This window comes from Mytilus galloprovincialis, chromosome 4 (genome assembly GCF_965363235.1).
Source record: "Mytilus galloprovincialis chromosome 4, xbMytGall1.hap1.1, whole genome shotgun sequence".
In the NCBI taxonomy this organism is placed as follows: Eukaryota; Metazoa; Mollusca; class Bivalvia; order Mytilida; family Mytilidae; genus Mytilus; species Mytilus galloprovincialis.
In genome coordinates, this window is record NC_134841.1 from 29,355,292 (window position 1) to 29,376,969 (window position 21,678).

General features: G+C 33.6%; 1 protein-coding gene and 1 long non-coding RNA gene across 3 annotated transcripts; one reads left to right on the plus strand and one right to left on the minus strand.

The window, feature by feature from the left end:
- Positions 1 to 1,924: 1,924 nt before the first annotated feature.
- LOC143071823 (uncharacterized) lies at positions 1,925 to 12,113 on the plus strand. Its single transcript, XR_012976975.1, has 6 exons — positions 1,925 to 2,589; positions 5,808 to 5,923; positions 6,934 to 7,044; positions 7,809 to 7,879; positions 10,210 to 10,373; positions 11,419 to 12,113. It is a non-coding gene; the product is annotated as an uncharacterized LOC143071823 (long non-coding RNA).
- On the minus strand, positions 5,987 to 21,210 carry LOC143071816 (uncharacterized). Of its 2 annotated transcripts, XM_076246420.1 has the most exons (4): positions 21,075 to 21,210; positions 11,327 to 12,382; positions 10,153 to 10,334; positions 5,987 to 7,857 (listed from the first exon to the last, which is right to left on the minus strand). In XM_076246420.1, exons 2-4 carry the CDS (start codon positions 12,379 to 12,381, stop codon positions 7,235 to 7,237), a joined length of 1,860 nt encoding a protein of 619 aa, XP_076102535.1. In that variant the 5' UTR covers position 12,382; positions 21,075 to 21,210; the 3' UTR covers positions 5,987 to 7,234. The 2 variants fall into 2 exon arrangements, with proteins under 2 accessions (XP_076102535.1, XP_076102534.1); XM_076246419.1 differs by lacking the exon at positions 21,075 to 21,210 and having other exon boundaries at positions 11,327 to 14,572.
- Positions 21,211 to 21,678: the final 468 nt, after the last annotated feature.

The window sequence follows — 21,678 nt, forward strand, 5'->3', positions numbered from 1 at the left end:
CACGATATCACAGTAGCATGGGTTCGAATCCCGGCGAGGGAAGAACCAAAAATTTGCGAAAGCAAATTTACAGATCTAACATTGTTGGGTTGATGTTTAGACGAGTTGTATATATATATATATATATATATATAAGTTTTGATGGTTATTGAATAGAAAATACAAGTAGAAAATATTCAGACCCGACGAGCGAGTCAAATTTCGCTATGACTCATCCAACACATAATACATCTGTTCAATAAAACTCACCTAAGTATATAGATTACAATAATAAGGAACATATCATCATTAAAAGGTCGTCCTAAAATTATGTACAAAGCCTGTTGTTCGGTGGTTGTCGTTTGTTGGTGTAGTTTATAATTGTTTCTGGTTTATCGTTTTATATATAGATTAAATCGTTGGTTTTCCCATTTGAATGATTTAGCACTAGTCCATTTTGGAGGGCGCTTTATAGATTGTTGTTTGGCGTGAGCCGAGACTCCGTGTTGAAATCCGTACTTTGACGTATAATGGTTTACTTTTATACATAGTAACTTGGGTGGAGATGGGCACTTATACCACATCTTCTTATATCTATAAAATGAAGCTGTAGCTCCAATTCTTTTTATTTGCATGTTTTACCATTTTATCCTGCAATTAGCCAAATAGTATACCAATAACAGGTATACAAATAAAGTTTTGCTTTATTTGTACTTGTACAAAAAAAAAGTCTCCAGTTACCCCACTTTCATGTTGAGCAAGCAGTAATATGAAGAATATTTCTGTTTCCAAACCAGTCTATTTCGTTTCAACAATGTCGATTTCTATTAGAAATTAGAGACAATAATTTGGATTTTAATAACTAAATTTTCAAGTGTTAGGAGTAATTTCAGGATAAACACAATATATGTACATTGTCGCTACGAAACAGGAGAAAAACTCGGCTTTTCGTCCTGTTTCTTAAGCTCATACAAATAAATTTTATATTCTCCGACAACATATATAATTATATTGTTTATTTCTATGATGTGTTCCTGTTGAAAGAATGATGAAAATGCATAAATGTACATAACGTTTAAATCTTTGATTAAAATATATTTCTTCGTTTTTTTTATATAGCTTTTAGTGAATGAAAGATACCTTTATTGCTGATTTTTATGGCGCGGAATCAGGGTCATGAATATCGATTTTAGTATATCCTAAAATGATTTCAGTATATTCTAAATTACATTTTAGCATACCCTAAATTGATTCTAGACTATGCTAAAATCATTTTAGGCAGCAACCATTTGACTTTCTTTGGGGGGGGGGGGGGGGGGGCTATGGTTTTTTTTTCTGGACAAATTTTTTTAAAAACAATCTATTTTTTTCGCGACAAGTCGAAAACAATTTTTTTCTTTCAATTTTAGCATTACATATATAGTGGCAGCTGAGGGTGAAACAAACAATTTTTTTTCTCAGAATCAAAAACAAATTATTTTTTTCTCCAAAAACTGGAAACAAACTTTTTTTTCCAAAAAAAACCATACCCCCCCCCCCCCCCCCCCCCCCCGAAAATCAAATGGTTGCTGCCTTAGGGTATCCTAAAGTCATTCAGTATATACTAACATGATTATATTTATCCTGATTTAGAGTAATTTCTCGCAATTTGATTGGCTGATATTGTCCTAATAAATTTCAGTACAATTTTTTATCACGTCAATATGAATTATCTCCCTTATCTATTACGTCAATTGGGATTACCTCCCTTATACCATTGACCTAATGAAAAAAATAAAAAATGAGTTGCTTTATAGTCCTAAAAATTTTAATTTTTCACAGTTTAACATTAAATATCTGAGAAATTAAATATAATAATACTTATAGGAAAAAATCAGGATAAATTCGTTACACAGTGTTCAATTGTCCTTATATGGATGTTATTGACCCGATACTACTGGTCGAGGACCAGTTACCGTCATTTTTTGTCAGTATATTTCATTTATCTTCTAAACGTGAGAACATTTAAATCTATCCTTTGACAAGGAAAGTGGTTACCAAAATTACTTTAATATTTCAATTGGTCAGTATTTAAAATTAACTAAATTTCTCAGAAATTAACTTTTAACGGCGTCCGATTTCGTACGAGATTTGAAGATGCCGAGGACCAGTTACCGTCAGCACCGAAATTGTTACAATTCTCTCTCAATGGTTGTCAGATGAGTTTAAACACGGTCTCAAACTATTTTAACAAATTGTATAGTATTGATTTTTTACATTAAATGTTATGAATCAATTTGGAGATGAGCAAATATTTTTTTATCGCTGAAGCGTCGTCTTCGTTACGCAGGAGTTGTCTCTCTTTGCTTACCTCGTCAAAGTGCCTCATTTTAATTTGGCGCCCTTTTAGATGAATTGTAAACCCCGGCGTTGAACAACATGGAAAGCATGGCTGGAAGTGGAATGAAGTTGACTGACCAATTATGAGGAGAACAAATTTGAAGACAGACGAATAATCAGTCAAGATTTTACTCAAAACATGCAAAAAGACCGCACGTTTGGTGGTGATAGTCGAGATCGACTTGAAATCGGAACTTTCACTTTCAGACAGAGCCTCCAGTTTACATGCAGGTAATTTCACTGAAACGTAGGTCAACATTTAATTGATAGGTGACAATCAGACATTTTTCCATTTGTTATCAGTGTAGGATCCAAAACTTTTCCTTAAAGGGGAAGGGGTCTGACTGACCTAAGCGAAGGGGGAGGCACTCTTTTTTTTTAATAGTCGTGCTTCAATGATTCCCTACATAATCAGCCAATTTTTTCCCACAAAGAAAAGGGGTGATCTGCCTATGGTTATGACAACCTGAAGAAGGAGCGGTTGACCTTTTGATTCTAGTTGTTTTAAGGGGATGACGGCAATTTCAATATTTTTACGTCAAACCCTACCCCCCCCCCCCCCCCTTTCAATGTGTCCTTTAAAAAGAGAAACAAGGGTTGATAGTATAAACACAACAGACAACACCAAGAAAGATGAGTGAAGAAGTTATGGAATTTTATTGACTTGTCTTAATATTACTGATAGTTTTCCCAACCTATTCCAGCAGCTTGTCCTTTCACATTGTATATATTTAATATCATAGGAAGTGCCCCCACCCTTTGTGAAACCAATTTGAGGGGTCTTCATTTGCATCACATGGTTAGGTTAACTTTTTAACATATGACTTGTGCTGATGTGTGTTGTGTTAGTACTTACAAATTATGCCACCTGCTAGCCCCTGAGTCTGAGTGTACCTAACTGTTTATGAGGTATGCTATAAATGTCCCAAATCTACCTTCAATAATGTAGCTGCATATCTGTACTAAAAATACTCTGTTAAATGTAATCACAATTACAGACAATTTTGAAATGAATGCAAGGGCTGTATAGCCAGCCATGGTACAAAATGTAGTTAACTTCCATCATCAATGCTCCAGACTAAAAAATATTGATTCAATTTCAGATTATTTAAAATTTTCAAAATTGTATCTAGAGTGGGGCACCCATATTCGCCGGGGACACAATTTCGCCGTTTTATGATTTTGAGGTGTAAAAACTTCAAAGGATGGCTGAAATGGAAGACATATACCGGTAAATGATATTATATAACAAATATGATTATTTTTTATAACTGAGACAAAATTGCGGAACCTACTGAAAAGGACCGAAAAACGGACAACCATTTTCGGCCAATTTCCTGAAGAAAAAACACGAATTCAAAGAAGTATTTCTAAGTAATTCTTTGACTGAATGCCCCTAAATTTCAGTACTTAACACCTTTGAAATGTCTGCTATTCATCTATTATGAAATCGATTTGATCAATGTTATTAAAAGCTGCAGTTATTTGATTTTAAATTGATGTGTAAAAACAGCGAATATGTGTCCCCCATTGACATAAAATCAGGTAATTTCAAACACCCTTTAATCTAACTTTTCTGATGATTATATTCAAACAAACACGTTTTCAAGCTTAAGAATATTTTGCATTTGAAGTTATCTTCATATAGAAATATCAGTATACTTCAAAAACATTCACACCTGAACAGAAACTGGAAAACATGAAAAGATGTGGCGAAAATGAGCACCTCACTCTACATCTATTCATATAATACAGAAAGGTTTTGAAGTTTTCTAGACTAGAAAATACAAATTTATACTCATTATACCACCGCTTTAAAAAAAAAGGGGGGGGGTATACTGTTTTACCTCTGTCTGTCCTTCCGTCAGTCAGTCCATCCGTCCCATGAATATTTTTCTCAGGAACTACAACACAAGGATTTCTGAAATTTGGTTTCAGGATTTATCTAAATCAGCTATACCGTGTGATGCGATTTCAGATTGATCACTTGACAACTTCCTGTTTACCGAACACTTGTATGATTTTACACATGATAGCCAAGTTGAAAATTTTCATCAAATTTTTCTCACAAACTACAATACAAGGATTTCTAAAATTTGGTTTCAGGATTTATATAAGTCAGCTTAACCGTGTGATGTGTTTTCAGATTCATCACTCAACAAAATCCTGTTTACCGAACACTTGCATATTTTTTCACTATTTATATTATCCACTTGCTGCTGGGGTATCATCAGTGAGCAGTAGCTCGCAGTTTCACTTGTTTGTACTTTAAATTGGTTAAAAGAAACTTATTACACAAAAAAAATTGTCACCTTAATGTACCCCTCATGCATGTCTTACATTTAAAGGGATATTTAAAAACATTGTCATGGAAGGTCATCTAACAGGTTGTTCTCAACCTGATTATGGTGCAATGCACATGTATTGCCTCCCTCTTGTTAAATATATTGGCTTTTATAATGATAAGCTCAATAGTTGGTCATACAATGTACATATGCTGCAGTTTATAGTAAGATGTACTTGTACTACTAGACTTCTTGACCTTGTGATTTATTGACCTATGTACATGTATGCATATAATACTGTAATCAAATTTGCATGTTCCTGTACTAGACTCTTTGACATTGCTCTTGTGATTTATTGACATACAAATTACATGTACATGTGTATGTTATTTGGTTTTTATGTTTAATACCTTAATACATGTACATCTATTCTATACTATTAATTATGTTATTGTAGCTGTGTAGTTCATCGGTGTCTGCAATATTATACATGTACATGTAATTTTGTCAGATGTGTATGTCTTTCTGAAGGGATGCAACTAACCACAGCTGAAAGTTTTATATGAATATGCTATGATTTTAATTTGATATGTCTGTCTAGCAGGGTTCTTAGTCTTGAATGCACAATGTTTTTGTAAGATATAGGTAGCTGTCAGTTATCTGCGAGTACTCTCAGATCTGTACCTAGTGTCTTTTTCTTGTCAGATAAAATGTACAAGTACCCGGCCATGACCAAAAAGGTCCACCTGTATTTTTGTGCATCTGATGAGTTGAGCCTTTTTCAACTGATTTTTATAGTTGTTTCTAATGCTGTACTGTTGAACCACTGTCCCAGCTTAGGGGGAGGGTTGGGATCCTGCTATCATGTTTACCCTTGCCATATTATGGATGTGTGTGTCTGTCCCAAGTCAAAAGCCTGTAATTCAGTGGTTGTCTTTTTTTTATGTGTTACATATTTGTTTTTCATTCGTTTTTTGTACCCAAGTTAGGCTGTAGGTGACATTCAGGGTCTTCTATAGAAGACTATGTGGTATGGGCTTTGCTCATTGCTGAAGGCTGTACATTGACCAATAGTGTCATTTTCATCTCTTTTGGAGATTTGTCTTAATATTGGCAATCATAAGACATCTTTCTTTTTTTTTATTCATCTGAATGTTTTTTTAGGGTCCCTAAAAGGATGAAGAATCTTCTTAATTTGAACTTGTGCAAATGTTAATATGTAGATAGACAACTACCATAAAACAAGAAACCAACAGATGAGTTTATAACGAAGACTACAGGTACAATATAATATTACATATTAAGGCATAAATCTAAATATACCTTATATTGACTGTGTTTGAAAAATACACTGTTTTAGTAATTATTCTGCTCATTTTGGAGGTCGTGATTTGCAAATAAACAAATATTTAAATTTGTATTTGTTTGATTTTGGCATAATAAAACAAAGTCAATGTTCAATTTCTGCTACTGTAAACACAATTTGTTTAATCTGAGTTTGCTGGTAGACTGAAGGTTAAATACACATGTCTGCTATATCATGTACAATTATTCATTAAGCTGCTACCCAACACCTGACTAAAATTAACTTGGCTCGTTCAATTTTCACAAAATTTTTACAAAATATTTACTTTGACCCTTTGAAATGAATACAAAAATTTCAAAAAACTTGAACCAATTGATTTCTGGGAAGAAATGGTTGAATATATTTCAGTTTGACAAACACTAGTTCGATCATTGAAAAGCTTAAAATTTCCTGAACAGTATAACATGATTAAAATGATTAACTGATTTTACAGAGTTATCTCCAGTATTTAAGGTACTACCTTAAATGAACAAAATATTATGTATATGTCATTCAGAAATTTTTCGATGTGAATACTATATAGCCTGACAACTGTCCATATCTTTTCAGATGATTAAAATGTTTATAAAAAGCTTTTATTAAAGTTAAAGATTATTGAAACTATCAATTTGATTATGATTCATAACATCTTCAAAAATCATTTGCTGATCTTTTACTTAAATATTGGTATATATAGTGTAAGATAATATTGTATACGTTATGCATGCATATCAAAACTTGTTATATGTCATTACATTTGCTTTCGGATCTTTCAAAAACCACATTTACTTAATTTTTTTTTTTTGGATTAGAATATAAATGAATTACCAATAAGTTGAATAACAGAATAATTTTTCATATTATTATCTTTCATTAAATGATTTGTGAACCCAGATTATTGGTCAAAACTTTTTGTCTCTACCACTTCCTAATTATTTCTTTCAGAAACAATATGAAGACGTGCAAAAAAGGAAATCTAAATCTTAAACCTTATATGCCTTAATACCCAGAAAAAACTTTTAACTTTCTACAGCTTACAACATGTACAATATACAGGTAATAATAATAAGTCTTTTACAGATGATAATTGTATTATCGAATTAAAATCAATATTGCAGCAATAAGTTTGTTATGAACAGTATTAGATTTATATCAATATAATGCAATTTCGATCCAAAAAAAAATTAAAATAAATTTCACAGTTCTTCAAATTATACAGTCTGGAGAGATTTTAATTATATATTCCTTATTCTTCCATTGTCTCTATAATCTCCATATCGCTATCAAATTGTAAAAATTCTTCCCTTATTAAAGGGGTCTTTACTCTGGTACTTCTTCTATTATCTACCATGTCTACAGATGATTTAGTACATGTAGCATACTGGTGGAATTCAGCAGTGATTTGTTGGTTACATTGCTGCATATTTCTTTTTTCTTCCTTCTTCTGTCTCTTCCTCTCTCTTTCCTCTTCCTTTTCGGTGTCTCTTATTTCTCTGTCTCTTTTCTTTCTTTCTCTTTCTTCTTTCTTTGCTTCCTTCAAAACTTCAGCTTCTTCCTTTTTTCTAGCTCTTTCTGTTTTTCTTTCTTCTTTTTCTTCTGCCAACTTTACTGCCTGATCACGCTTTGACTGTAGTTTTTGAAGCATTTCATCCCCTGTTATTACCCTGGCTTCTGTAATGATTTTACTAGAAGTTTTTTTTGCTAGAGATGGATTTGCTGGAGGTAACAGCACATCTGCTAAACTTTTTGGAATTAAGTTTTTTGTTACAAGTGGATTTTCAGTTGGTTCATTTATGCTCATCTCTATTTCTTTAACATAGGAGATAGTGTTGCCACAACAGTGACAAAGAATTGTTGATTCCTGGAGCTCTGTAAAAGAAAAAAACTCGAGGTACAAAAATGTAGAATTTAACAAAAGATTAAATAACTCAGAAGTTAATGGGCAAGCAAGAATAACACTATTGAAACTATTTATTTGTTGCTGTTACATTTTTTTGTTTAATTATTTTTTTGTATATTAACACATACGATACATACACCTTTAATTAGACTAATTACCGGATTTGTTATCACATAAGCAACATGACTGGTGCCACATGTGGAGCAGGATCTGCTTACACTTTGGGAGCACCTGAGATCACCCCTAGTATTTGGTTGGGTTCATGTTGTTTTTTTCATTTTTAGCCATGGCGTTGTCAGTTTGTTTTAGATTTATAAGTTTGATTGTCCCTTGGGTATCTTTTGTCCCCTCTTTTTTTTAAATGGCTATTTATTCCAATCCTGGAAAAACAGTCATTTGTATAACTTCCTGTTTGGGTCAGGCCGCAGGTCCTCAGTAGTGAGCTGAGGGAGGAAAAACTTTAGAAAGCGATCATTAAGAAACTTTGATAGGGTATGATCCACTATTTCGAAATTGAAAATGAAGAAAAAGAATATTTTGTTTGAAATATGTGCGGTAGGTTAAACAGGTCTCATGAAAAAGCATCATGTATGTCGCATGGTTTAAAAAAGATCCCAGTTAGCTTCAACCATTTGTCAACTGGATGAAAAAGTTGTGTAATTTTAGAATGGAATGATTAGTGATTAGGTATATTTATAGCCTGTCCCAAGTCGAGAGTTTGTAATTGTTTGTTTATATGTAATCCCCATTGGTCAATCAATTTTCCCCAAATTAAGTGAAGAGGTGGGTGTGGGTGTCAGTGAAAAAACTATGTGAATTAAGTTTTTTATCCTACATTGAAATTTTGATGTCATCAATAAGTCACCATGGGAAACACAAACAAATGTCTTCGTTTAGAAAACCACTGAACATGCTGAATGGAATGAAACCAAGCATAGCATGAATGTTCTTAATGAGATAATGACCAGTAGTTATTACTTTTTAGCCAATCCAACTTCCAAGATGCCTAGATGGCCACCATGGTGGGGATTAAGTTTAACATAGGACCCTATGGGAAATACATACAAATTTCTTCTTTTAGAGAAACACTGAATGGAATGCAGTTAAAAATTTTATACGAAACACAAAAATTAAGAAGTGTTGGTCGTATATTGGTATCACATCATCATTGAGAGAAAAGTAAAATCACAAAGATACTGAACTCGGAGGAAAATCCTATCAGGAAGTCCATAATCACATGGCAAAATCAAATGACAAAACTCATCTAAAATGAATGGACAAGAACTTCCCACCTCTAAACAGTCAGCAATATTCTTGACTTTTTTTTCAAAACTACCTCCACCCTTTTTTATTCGAAAATATGCGTAATTTTCATCAAATTGGGAATTTTGGAATAAACGATGAATTTGACTGAAACTTCAATTTACAGACTCCATTTCAAGAGTCAAACCCTGCTTTGAAATAAAACCTTTTTTTGTCAGTGATGATACATAACCAGACCCTCAAATCTGCACCTACAGTAATTTTAGGCAAGAAAAAAAGTTAAAATGAGTGTTTGTCAGTTTGAATTCATGCACAATTAGTACTGAGACTGCACTGTTTGGGAAAAAAGTTGTTTTTGGGAATATTTTAAGCCATTTTTTTTCAAATTGGGATTTTCCTCCAGGGGAAAAGCCTTTTTCTCCATTAATATAAGGCAAACAATATCACTGCTTAACAATATGTATTCATGTATGGGATAAGGCCATAATAAATAATAGGTTTGTTTGCCCAAACGTACCTACCCAGAAAAAAGCTGCCTACTCAAATTCTTTTATTGTCCTGATTTGAAGAAGTTTTTTTTTTAATCAAATAGGCATGAAGACTAATAAACATCTGATACTTCAATTTCTTTTTGCCTACCTACCTACCCACTGTCTCAACCTTTGGGTAGGGTTTGGGCAAACCAAAATATTTTTAAGTAAGGCCTAAGGCCTTAATTAATATATTGTTTGTTTTTCCCAAATCCCGATTCTACGAAGCCAGGTGTGGGTAGGTACAATGTAGGTATGGAAATAATTTTATTTTTCCAAAAAGCTTGAACATTATCGGACAATCCTGCAATCCTGAAAATCAGAAATGAATAAAATAATATTCGATTTAGTTATGACAATAAAATTTTATTATGAGTAGCACCATTTTTGCAAGGTTTGTCGGGATTTTGGAAACAAACAATATTTTATTTCAGGCCTAATATAACAAATCAAATGAATTAAATAGTTTACCATTATTGGTGATTGTTGTTGTATCTACATCTGTAGTTTCTTTATTTGTCTTTTCAGATTTGTTGAAGTCGGCGGGCGCAAGTTGTGAATTTGGAATTATGGATCTGTCTACAGGATACATTCCAGATTTCCTGAAAGACTCTTTGACCCTTGCTAGTGTTGTAGTCTGGTCAATTGCAGTGCTGCAAATAAAAATGATACCCATTACTGAAGAAAAAAGTGTAAGTTGCATGTTCTTGTCAGTGTTTATATATGTTACAGAAATTAGATTATACAGTTCATGTGAAATTGAAGTTTGAAGTCTGCTGACAAAAAACTGAAAATCAGTAAGTATTTAACACCATTAACTTAAAAAATACTTGTTGAGGCCAAATAAAAATATATACTGCAGCTGTCCTATTTGAGCAGTCAAATTGCATTGACTGTATATTTATATGTCATATACAGTCCATGACCGTATATCACCTTGTTTATGAGGTTGACAATGCGTTTCCGTAGAATTTTATTTATGACGTCGATAAAACATACAGGTTTTGGAAATTTTACGTCGTTCGCTCCAAATTTAAAAATGATTGTTTTTACACTAAATACTTCATTTAAAACACTTATATGAGTTGCAGTATATGCTAACCATACATTGTCTCGAAATATCAATCGGTTATTTGTACTCGGCTCGAAACAGGTAGAAATGCTCGGCACAGCCTCGCTTTCTACCTGTTTCTAAGCCTTGTACAAATAACATTGATATTTCGAGACAATGTATGGTTATTCTATGTGTGTGGTTCCAGTTACATACTTTTAAAAAATGAGGTCGGTAGGTCGGCAAATAATTTTTTATTTATTTTTATTTTTGAATGTCAAAATCTGGAAAAAATTGTGTGTTTACCGAAATTGTTTCCAGTATTATACACACCCCAACCGGAAGTCCACCATTTTTAGATATGTTTTGTTGTAAAATAAACAGTCATGATATGTTTTTAGTTAATTTTGTTGCATTCTGTTATGAATTGTTACATTTTAGCCATATCAGATACTTGTGATGGAAATTCAGATGATAGAAATCTATGAATTTAATTATTTTAATTCCCAATCCTCAAAATTTGATTGCTTTAAAATTCGGTTGTACCAAAAAAATACATAAACATATAATCCAAGCATATGTACATGTAAATACCTTAATAAAGCAGGAAACTTGGCTTTGCCTATGGTGGCACACTTGTTCAGGTTTCCCAAGGTAACTGATAATTGGTTCACTTTTTCTTTTAGAGGTCCAAAGATGGCAACATCCAGTGGCTGCAGCAGATGTGTAGTATGAGGTGGTAAACCAATGATGTGAATGTTGTTAGCTTTGGCCTTCTCTATCAGGTCAATACTGATATGGGAATCGTGGTTATCAAAAATCAGCAGTACTGGTCTTCTTGTTCCACAGAATGGTATGAAAACTTTGTCGAACCAGTTTTCAAACAACTCGGTATCCATGTACCCGGATTCAGAGGATCCATATAACCAGTTATCTGGAACACCATCCTTAAAGCTCCTATGAGGCAGGCAACCATCAAAAATCAGAAATGAAGGGAGGACATGTCCATCCGCTGCTATGCACATGTGAACTGTAATGTGACCATGGACTAATACTTTCTGTTGGTAGCTGTGTGACCCTTTTAGTGTTAAAACTTTTTCCTTACTTTTTTCTTTACCACTGAAGCCAGACTCGTCACAGTTAAATATCTGGTTGGGTTTATTTGTTAATCCTAAAGAGTCGACTGTGTCCACTAGCAACTTGAAATATTGGTCAACCACAGTGACATTAGACATGCGTCTCCTGGCTTTGTCCTGCTGTTCTGGTAGTTTTTCCGACAATTCAGGGTGTCTGTTTAGAAGTTTGTTGACCCATTTGTTACTAGGACCTTTTTCCATATTGAATAAAGTTGATCTACCTGATTTCTCAATGATAGAAATTACGAATGCTTTTAACATTCTTCTTGTCAAAGGAAAACCTCTCTCTGCCATATACTTGACGTAGTTTATTAAAGATGTCTCTTCCTCATCTGTCAGCATCTTTGAAGGTCCATTCAAATGGTTGTCATACTTCCCATTGACATGGTCTGATATGGTTGTCCTTGGTACCCCATATTCTGTAGCTGCTTTAGAAATACTTAATTTGTTTGAATTTACTGCACCAATGGCCTTATCAAGGGACTCCTGCAGGTATTGCTTTTTTTGTGGCATCCTTAAAAGTAAAAATAAATACATTTGTATATTTTGATAAAAGGTCAATGAAGGCATATATATATATGAAGATTTAATCTACAGAATAAATTTCTAAGGACACAAGAAATATAATTGCCAATGAGAAAACTCTCCACCAAACCAAACTTTAACAATGAGCAAACCCAATTTAGATTGTAAGCAAAATAAAATAATGCTTGAATAATTATTGTCAAGTCTGCCAAAAACTCACAGAAAGCTTGGCATATGGATAGTTACAACAGTGGTGTACAAGCTAACTGCTTTTTATCTTAGAAGGTGAAAGACCTGGATGCTTCATACTTTGTATATAGATGCCTCATGTTACGAATTTTCCATCTCACATTTATATTGACCTCATTTTCCTGGTTCAATGGTTATAGCTTAGTTTTTATACGACTGCAAAAATTGATTTTTTTTTTTGTCTTATATCATTTATATTGTTATCACGTTTCTGTCCTTGTATTTGTCTGTGGGGTCCGATTACTTTTAGTTTTCGCTCTCGAACTTTAGTAAAAGTGAATAGAAATTTTAACACAAGATTTATGGCCTTAAAAGGAAGGGTGGGATTGATTTAGTAAGTTTTGGTCCCAACAGTTTAGGAATAAGGGGCCAAAAAGGGCCCAAATAAGTATTTTTAGCTCACCTGGCCCGAAAGGCCAAGGGCCAAGTGAGCTTTTCTCATCACTTGGTGTCTGTCGTCGTTAACTTTTACAAAAATCTTCTCCTCTGAAACTACTGGGCCAAATTAAATAAAACTTGGCCACAATCATCATTGGGGTATCTAGTTTATAAAATGTGTGGCGTTACCCGCCAAACCAACCAAGATGGCCGCCATGGCTAAAAATAGAACATAGGGGTAAAACGCAGTTTTCGGCTTATAACTCAAAAACCAAAGCATTTAGAGCAAATCTGACATGGGGGTAAAATTGTTTATCAGGTCAAGATCTATCTGCCCTGAAATTTTCAGATGAATCAGAGAACCTGTTGTTTGGTTGCTGCCCCTGAATTGGTAATTTTAAGGAAATTTTGCTGTTTTTGGTTATTATCTTGAATATAATTATAGATAGAGATAAACTGTAAGCAGCAATAATGTTCAGCAAAGTAAGATTTACAAATAAGTCAACATGACCAAAATGGTCAATTGACCCCCTAAGGAGTTATTGTCCTTTATAGTCAATTTTAAACAATTTTCTTAAAATTTGTAAATTTTTACTACCGGTAACATTTCCCACAGAAACTACTGGGCCAAGTTCATTATAGATGGTGATAATTGTAAGCAGCAAGAATGTTCAGTAAAGTAAGATGTACAAACATATCACCATCACCAAAACAAAATTTTGTCATGAATCCATCTACTTCCTTTGTTTAATATTCACATAGACCAAGGTGAGCGACACAGGCTCTTTAGAGCCCCTAGTTTGGTTTTGGCACTATAAATTTAGTTTAAGTAAATAGAGATTTATGAAATTTTGACATAAGGTTTGTGACTACAAAAGACAGGTTGGAATTGATTTTGGAAGTTAAGATTCCAACAGTTAAGAAATTAGGGGCCAAAAAAGGGCTCAAATAAGCATTATTCTTGGTTTTTGCACAGTAACTTAAGGATGTACTTAGGTGAGGTTTTAGAATTTGTGCCAATGCTTGTACTCCTTGGTGTTTTTCCATACAATACAATGTGAAATATTTTGCCCCATAACACCCATTCATTTTAAGACTAAATAGCTCATGAAAGGTCATCTACCAAAATTTTAGAAGATTCTTAATTTTCTTTCTTTTGTTTTGAGACCTAATAATACCAATGCAAATATAAGGTAAAACTCAGTCGGCCTTTTCCGGCCATATTTTAAATCTCGAATATCTCGAAAAGGAGGTCCATGACCTATCAATATTTTTAACTTAATTTTATCCTTAGTTGATGCTCTACCAGCTTATAGTATCAATTTTAACTTCTTACTGTGTATGTAGATTCTTGATTGTTGGTCCCATTTTCAAATTGGTCTACATTAAGGTCCAAAGGGTCTAAAATTAAACTTAGTTTGATTTTAACAAAAATTGAACCCTTGGGGTTCTTTAATATTTTGAATCTAAAAATGTACTTAATTATTGGCCCAGTTTTCAATTTGGCCCAAATCGAGGTCCAAAATTAAATTTTGTTTGATTTCATCAAAAATTGAATAATTGGGGTTCTTTGATATGCCGAATCTAACTGTGAATGTAGATTCTTAATTCTTGGTCCTGTTTTCAAATTGGTCTACATTAAAGTCCAAAGGGTCCAAAATTAAATTAAAAGTTTGATTTTAGCAAAAATTTAATTTTTGGGCTTTGATATGCTGAATCTAAACATGTACTTGGATTTTTATACGACTGCAAAATTTGAAAAAAATTGTCGTATATTGCTATCACGTTGGCGTCGTTGTCCAAATACTTTAAGTTTTCGCGTTTTTGCACTCAAACTTTAGTAAAAGTCAATAGAAAATTATGAAATTTTAACACAAGGTTTATGACCACAAAAGGAAGATTGGGATAGATTTTGGGAGTTTTGATCCCAACATTTTAGGAAATTAGGGGCCAAAAAGGGCCTAAATAAGCATTTTCTTGTTTTTCGCACAGTAACTGTAGTTTAAGTAAAAAGAAATCTATGAAATTTTGACACAAGGTTTATGACCACAAAAGGAAGGTTGGGAGTGATTTTGGGAGTTTTGGTTTTAACAGTTTAGGAATTGGGGGCCAAAAAGGGGTCCAAATAAGCATTTTTCTTGGTTTTCGCACCACAACTTAAGTATAAGTTAATAGAAATCTATGAAATTTGAACACAGGGTTTATGACCACAAAAGGAAGGTTGGTATTGATTTTGGGAGTTTTGGTCCCAACAGTTAAGATTAAAGAATTAGGGGCCAAAAAGGGGTCCAAATAAGCATTTTTCTTGGTTTTCGCACCATAACTTTAGTATAAGTAAATAGAAATCTATGAAATTTAAACACAAGGGTTATGATCATAAAAGGAAGGTTGGTATTGATTTTGGGAGTATTGGTCCTAACAGTTTAGGAATAAAGGGTCTAAAATTAAACTTTTGTACTTAGATTTTTTATTATTGACCCAGTTTTTGAAGTTGGTCCAAATCGGGGTCCAAAATTAAACTTTGTTTTATTTCATCAAAAATTAAATAATTGGGGTTCTTTGATATGCCAAATCTAACTTTGTATGTAGATTCTTAATTTTTGGTCCCGTTTTCAAATTGGTCAACATTAGGGTCCAAAATTAAACTAAGTTTGATTTTAACAAATTTAATTCTTGAGCTTTGATAGATGCTGAATCTAAACATGTACTTAGATTATTGATTATGGGCCCAGTTTACAAGTTGGTCCAAATCAGGATTCAAAATTATTATATTAAGTTTTGTGCAATAGCAAGAAATTTTCAATTGCACAGTATCCAGCAATAGCAAAAAATCTTCAATTGTACAGTATTGTGCAATAGCAAGAAATTTTCAATTGCTCAGTATTGTTCAATAGCAAGTATTATGGCATTGGTTGTAATAGTATTGGCAGATCTCTTTTCTATTGATGATATTTGACCCCATTCCCTCAGTCATGGTCCATGGAATGCCATTTTTATTTCCACCAAAACACGATGGTACATGCGTCAATGAAGCAATGTAATTTTCGTGGTGAAGTTTGTTTCATAGAAACTAAACAATAAGTCGACTATATTGTGTGTAGGACTACATGTATTTCCTGTATTGTTTATCTAACCTTGGCCTCTTATTCTTGTAAATGTTGTTGTAAAGCTTTATATGTTAAGGAATGGTTATTAAAGGAGACCGACATATTAGTGAAAGATGAAATATGTTCACTTTACATGGTTTTAAAACCACTATAACGACCAGGTTGTGCCATTAATCAATTGTTAACAAACTTGCTCATTCACACTTCTTTATTGGTAATAATACGACTAACTGTTGTTCATATTGGTGTGACTGAAACCCACCAACATAATAACTAAGACATTTAGCATTCAGATTTCCAGTAACTAGTTCTCATCGGTGTATGTTCCGAAAGCGAGCTAATTGATTGTCTATATTGGAGTTTTTTGGTGGGTACGTTTCACAGACGCCACAAATATTCACTCTGTTATAGTTTTTGTTGAGCCTGCAACTTTTGTTGCAGAAAGCTCGACATAGGGATAGTGATCCGGTGGTGGCGTTAGCTAACTGTTTAAATTTGTGAAGGTGGAAGACCTGGATGCTTCATACTTTGTATATAGATGCCTCGTGTTACAAAGTTTCTGTCGGTCACATGTCAAATGTCCTTGACCTCATTGTCATGGTTCAGTGACTTCTTGAAAAAAACTTCATATTTTTTGTAATGTTGAATTCTCTCTTATTATAAGTAATAGGATAATTATATTTGGTATGTGCGTACCTTGCAAGGCCCTCGTGCCCTTCGGACAGTTTTCACTTTACCTCGACTTTATTTCATGGATCAGTGAACAAGGTTAAGTTTTGGTGGTCAAGTCCACATCTCGGATACTATAAGCAATAGGGCTAGTATATTCGGTGTATGGAAGGACTGTAAGGTGTCATCTGACCTTGACCTCATTTTCATGGTTCAGTGGTTATAGTTAAGTTTTTGTGTTTTGGGCTGTTTTTCTCATACTTTATCCAATAGGTACACTATATTTGTTGTATGGTATGATTATAGGGTGTACATGTCTAGCGGGCAGATGTCATCTGCCTCATTTCATTGTTCAGTTGTCAAAGTTGAGTTTTTGAGTTTTGGTCTCTTCATCTAATACTACACTGTATCAGCCATAGGTAAACTATATTTGGTGTATAGAAATATTTTATGATCTATAAGTCAGTGGCGCAGGTTTTGTTTGACCTTGACCTCATTTTCACTGTCTACTGGTAACGAAGTGTTAAGATTTGGTGTTTTAGTCTATTTTTCTTAAACTATAAGTAATAGGTTAACTGTAATTGTTGTATGGAAGCATTGTTAGCTACATGTATATGTCTGCCTGGCATGGTTCATATGACCTTGACCTCATTATCATGGTTCATTGGTCTTTATTTAGTTATCTTGGTTAATGTTAAGTTTATGTGACAGTATTAATAAAGCTTTATACTTAGCACTATCAACATAATATCAATGATTAATAAAGAAGGCGAGACATTTCAGCGTGTGCACTCTTGTTGTAATTTTAATAACTTTCTTTAAACATAATGGATTTCTACCAAACTAGGACATGCAGAAGCTTGTTTATGATGATAAGATGGTATCTAGAAGTAAACTTTGTGAAAATAAAATTCCATTTCTTCCGTATTTTACTTATAAATGCACTTAGTTTTTCTGCGGGAAAACATTACCTTCACCCTGTGGTAAGTTTTGTTTCGCCTTGCTGGAGTTGAAAAGCGAGACGGGTATGCTTTTGTCGGCGACGGCGTCAACAATGTATTAGTTTGTGATTAGGTCTAGTTTATGGTGAACCACAAGTGGTAGGTCAATCATATTTGGTATGCAGTTGTATAATATTAAGAAGAAGATGTGGTATGATTGCCAATGAGCATACCACATAGTCCGCTATAAAAGGCCCCGATAAGACTAATGTAAAACAATTCAAACGAGAAAACTAATATTGCCACATCTCATTTCCATGGGGGATTATTTGGCCCTGCTCCCTCAGTCATGGTCTATTGACTTAACTTTTGCTTATTTTATATGTATTATTTTGTGATTAGGTCAGTTTATTGGGCACCACAAGTGGTAGGTCAATGATATTTGGTCTGCAGTTATTTCAGCATTGGCATATCTCATTTGCATGTACATAATTAGGCTCCGCCCCCTTAGTCATGGTCTATTCACTTTGAATTTTTTCTTGTTTGTCATGTATTCGTTTGTAGATTAGGTCAGTTCAAGGTGAACCATTAGTGGTACGCCAATGTTGATTGGAGTTTGTTTAGCCATGTTTCATTGACTTGGAATATTTGCATAACTTGTGTAAGATGTTAAAGCATTGCTATTTTTATTTCAACATTTTCGTATCGAAATTAAAAAAGGCGACACATATCTCTGATAACAGCTTATTAAAACTTTAATAACTTTCTTAAACTATCCTTGGTCCTTGGTTTGTGCCAAACTTGGACAAAAGCTTGTCTATGTCGTATGATCATAAGAAAGTATCCAGAGGTAAATTTTGTAAAACGATAAATCAATTTTGTTCGTATTTTACTTTAAATGGACTTGGATTTTCTGCCAGGAAACGAAAAATTGTTACCTTTCTTGTACTATTTTTGATTCGTACCAAACTTGGACAGAAGCTTGTTAATGATTAAAAGCTTGTATCTTGAAGGAAATTTTGTACCTGTGTATCTGTATTTTACTTGTAAATGGACCAGTTAACAGTACGTCCAGTCTGCAGTTAAAGTTTACAAACATTTATTAGATTCATTTACTATCCTGGATTTTTACCTAACTTGGACAGAAGCTTCTTACAATCAAAAGATAGTATCAAGCGGTATATTTTTATTGATTCTTTTCCTCATTTTTGTTGACCCTTCAATTTACAGCAGAAGTAGGCGGGACACTGGGTTCTGCGGAACCCTTACAAATTTTTAGGTCTTGTCCTCTAGTTCATATTGGAGCGTTTTATGCTGTTTTGTGTACTCATCTCGCTGTTGTTGTATGTTATGATTGCATGTTGTACTTTTTCGTTGGAGTTTATTTGATGGTTGTACTCGGAAGCCTTTAAAAGCCTGTAATGTTTTACTTATACATGTTATACAAATTGTGACCTGAATGGACAGTTGTCTCATTGGTAATCTAGTCACATTTTTTTCATATCTATGAGCATTTAATGTGGTATACAAAGTCCGTTTTAAAAGCGGGGGACTTTCTATACTAACTGGACTGAGTACTTTTAAAAACGATGCACAAATATTAAAATTATCGACTGATCTCGGCCGAGCTAATATTGGTATAAAAAGTCCCAGTTTGAAAGAAACCGTTGTTTGTTTCCTTGATTTAAGTACTGAGGCCCCTCATGGGGGGGTCCTAGTAATCACATAATCACCATTTTTTTGCCAATATAATCACATAATCATTAAATATTTGGTTATCTTTAGTAATCAAATAATCATAAACTAAAAATACAGTCCTAGGTAATCAAATAATCATGAAATATTTGGCTTAATAATCAAATAATCATTAAAAAAACGGCCAAGTAATCATATAATCAAAAACCCCATGAGGGCCCTCAGTACTGTATTCTGGTCTATTTGTTCGATGATATGACTTATCTGTACGTCATTTTTTTCGATGTAGACCTTTGTGTTGGAGTTGACATGATGATGGTTAAAAGAAGAAAGAGTATAAGTGCTAGTTCTCCCACTCTATATGAAAGTCACAATTTGTAAACCTAGTAAACCATTAAAGGCCAAACGGACGGCTGTTGATACAAACGTTTGGCTGCCGCTCTAATGCAAGCCTTAAAAATCCACAGAAAATGACTAGTGTAAAACCTTAAAAACAAGAAAACCAACTCTGGTACACCCACATTTCGCTAGTTCAGTGATAAGCTCTTGGAAGCCTCCCGAATTATTTTTCATAATTAATCAAATGTTTGTTACTGAAAACACAGAATTTAAACTGGAAGTACATAAACAAAGAATATGGTATCAGTAGCGTATCCAAAGAGGGGGTGGGGTGTTAAAACACTTATTTTTGCCATTTTTTCTGCATTTGAATGTGGACAAACAGTTAGACACCCCCCCCCCCCAAAAAAAAAAAAAATACACACATTTTAAAATGGGTGGGATAGGTATGACTTGCAACTCTTTATAATAGATAAAAAGCAATGCCAAACGTCAAGTAATTCCGTCCATGTACAGGTTAACGAATTTAACGAATTTTGTGTACATTGGTTGTGAATATCCCTTATACACCCCTTAAAAGTAACAAGTGCTTGCTTGCTAATACAAAGATGTGACGTAATATCATAACAATGGCCTTGACTTTAAGCGTTGCAGTTTGTAAACAATGCTGGAGACGTACGATTTTATTCTCAAATGTGCATGATTTATGTTGTACAACCTGCAAAGGCAGTCTGGATCAATTTAGGAATAACATTTGTGAATTCCAAAATGTAAGTCAATATATTATTTTGTTATTAAAATCTCTTTTCTGGAAGGGAAAGCGTAATATGGTGTTTCAAATCAAGTAATGCAATGAATCAAATTTGTAGAATATAGGATACAGCAGATATATCTTTAATGTTTTCAATCTAAATGTTATATTATGTGTTCAAATATACGAAATAACATTTTCAACATCATTATCAAGTAGGAACAACCCGAAAATACAGCCACAAAAAGCAATATACAACGTCATTCAGCAACCATTTTTGCATCCCAGGTAAAAATCGGATAAAATGGCTCCCATTGAGAATCTTGGATGACAACAATTTTTATAAAATAAATTTGTATTCAAAATCGTGAAATGAATGGCTGAAACGATTCCCAAATGACGAACAGGGTTCTCGAAAATATGTAAACAAACCTTTTTTTGGTCAGTTTCTATTTATTTTTGCTACAAAGGATTCCCCCGTCTGAACATGCGATGCGAGGGTTAAAAAAAAAGTGATTTTTGACAAATAAATAACCAAAAACTGATACTTACTGAACTAAATTTTGTCAACAACTTCTTGATGCTTGTCCGTTAAAAAAACACGATGACGTCATCGGATTGACCACGACGTTTCGCGGAAAAAATGCAAATGACGGTAACTGGTAACTGACGGTAACTGGTCGTCGACCAGTATTAGTTACACAGTGTGTAATTGTCCTAATACGAGAATTTATTGACCCGATAAATTCCGTATTAGGACAATTGAACACTGTGTAACGAATTTATCCTGATTTTGTTATATTACATATGATTATATTCAAATTCAATGTTAGGACAATATCAATAAATATATTTTAGATATTAACAAGTGTGGACACAGATGAGTGTGGATAGTATGTATGGATGTTTGACAGTGTCTTATGACAAAATGAGTTCTATGTTTTTTCTATATGGTGTTATTAACTATGTTGCACGATGACAACCAATCTGAGCATTATGAGTGTTATTTATTAAATTTTTTATGCCCCCACCTACAATAGTAGATAGGCATTATGTTTTCTGGTCTGTGGGTCCGTTCGTTCGTTTGTCCCGCTTTAGGTTAAAGTTTTTGGTCAAGGTAGTTTTTGATGAAGCTGAAGTCCAATCAACTCGAAAC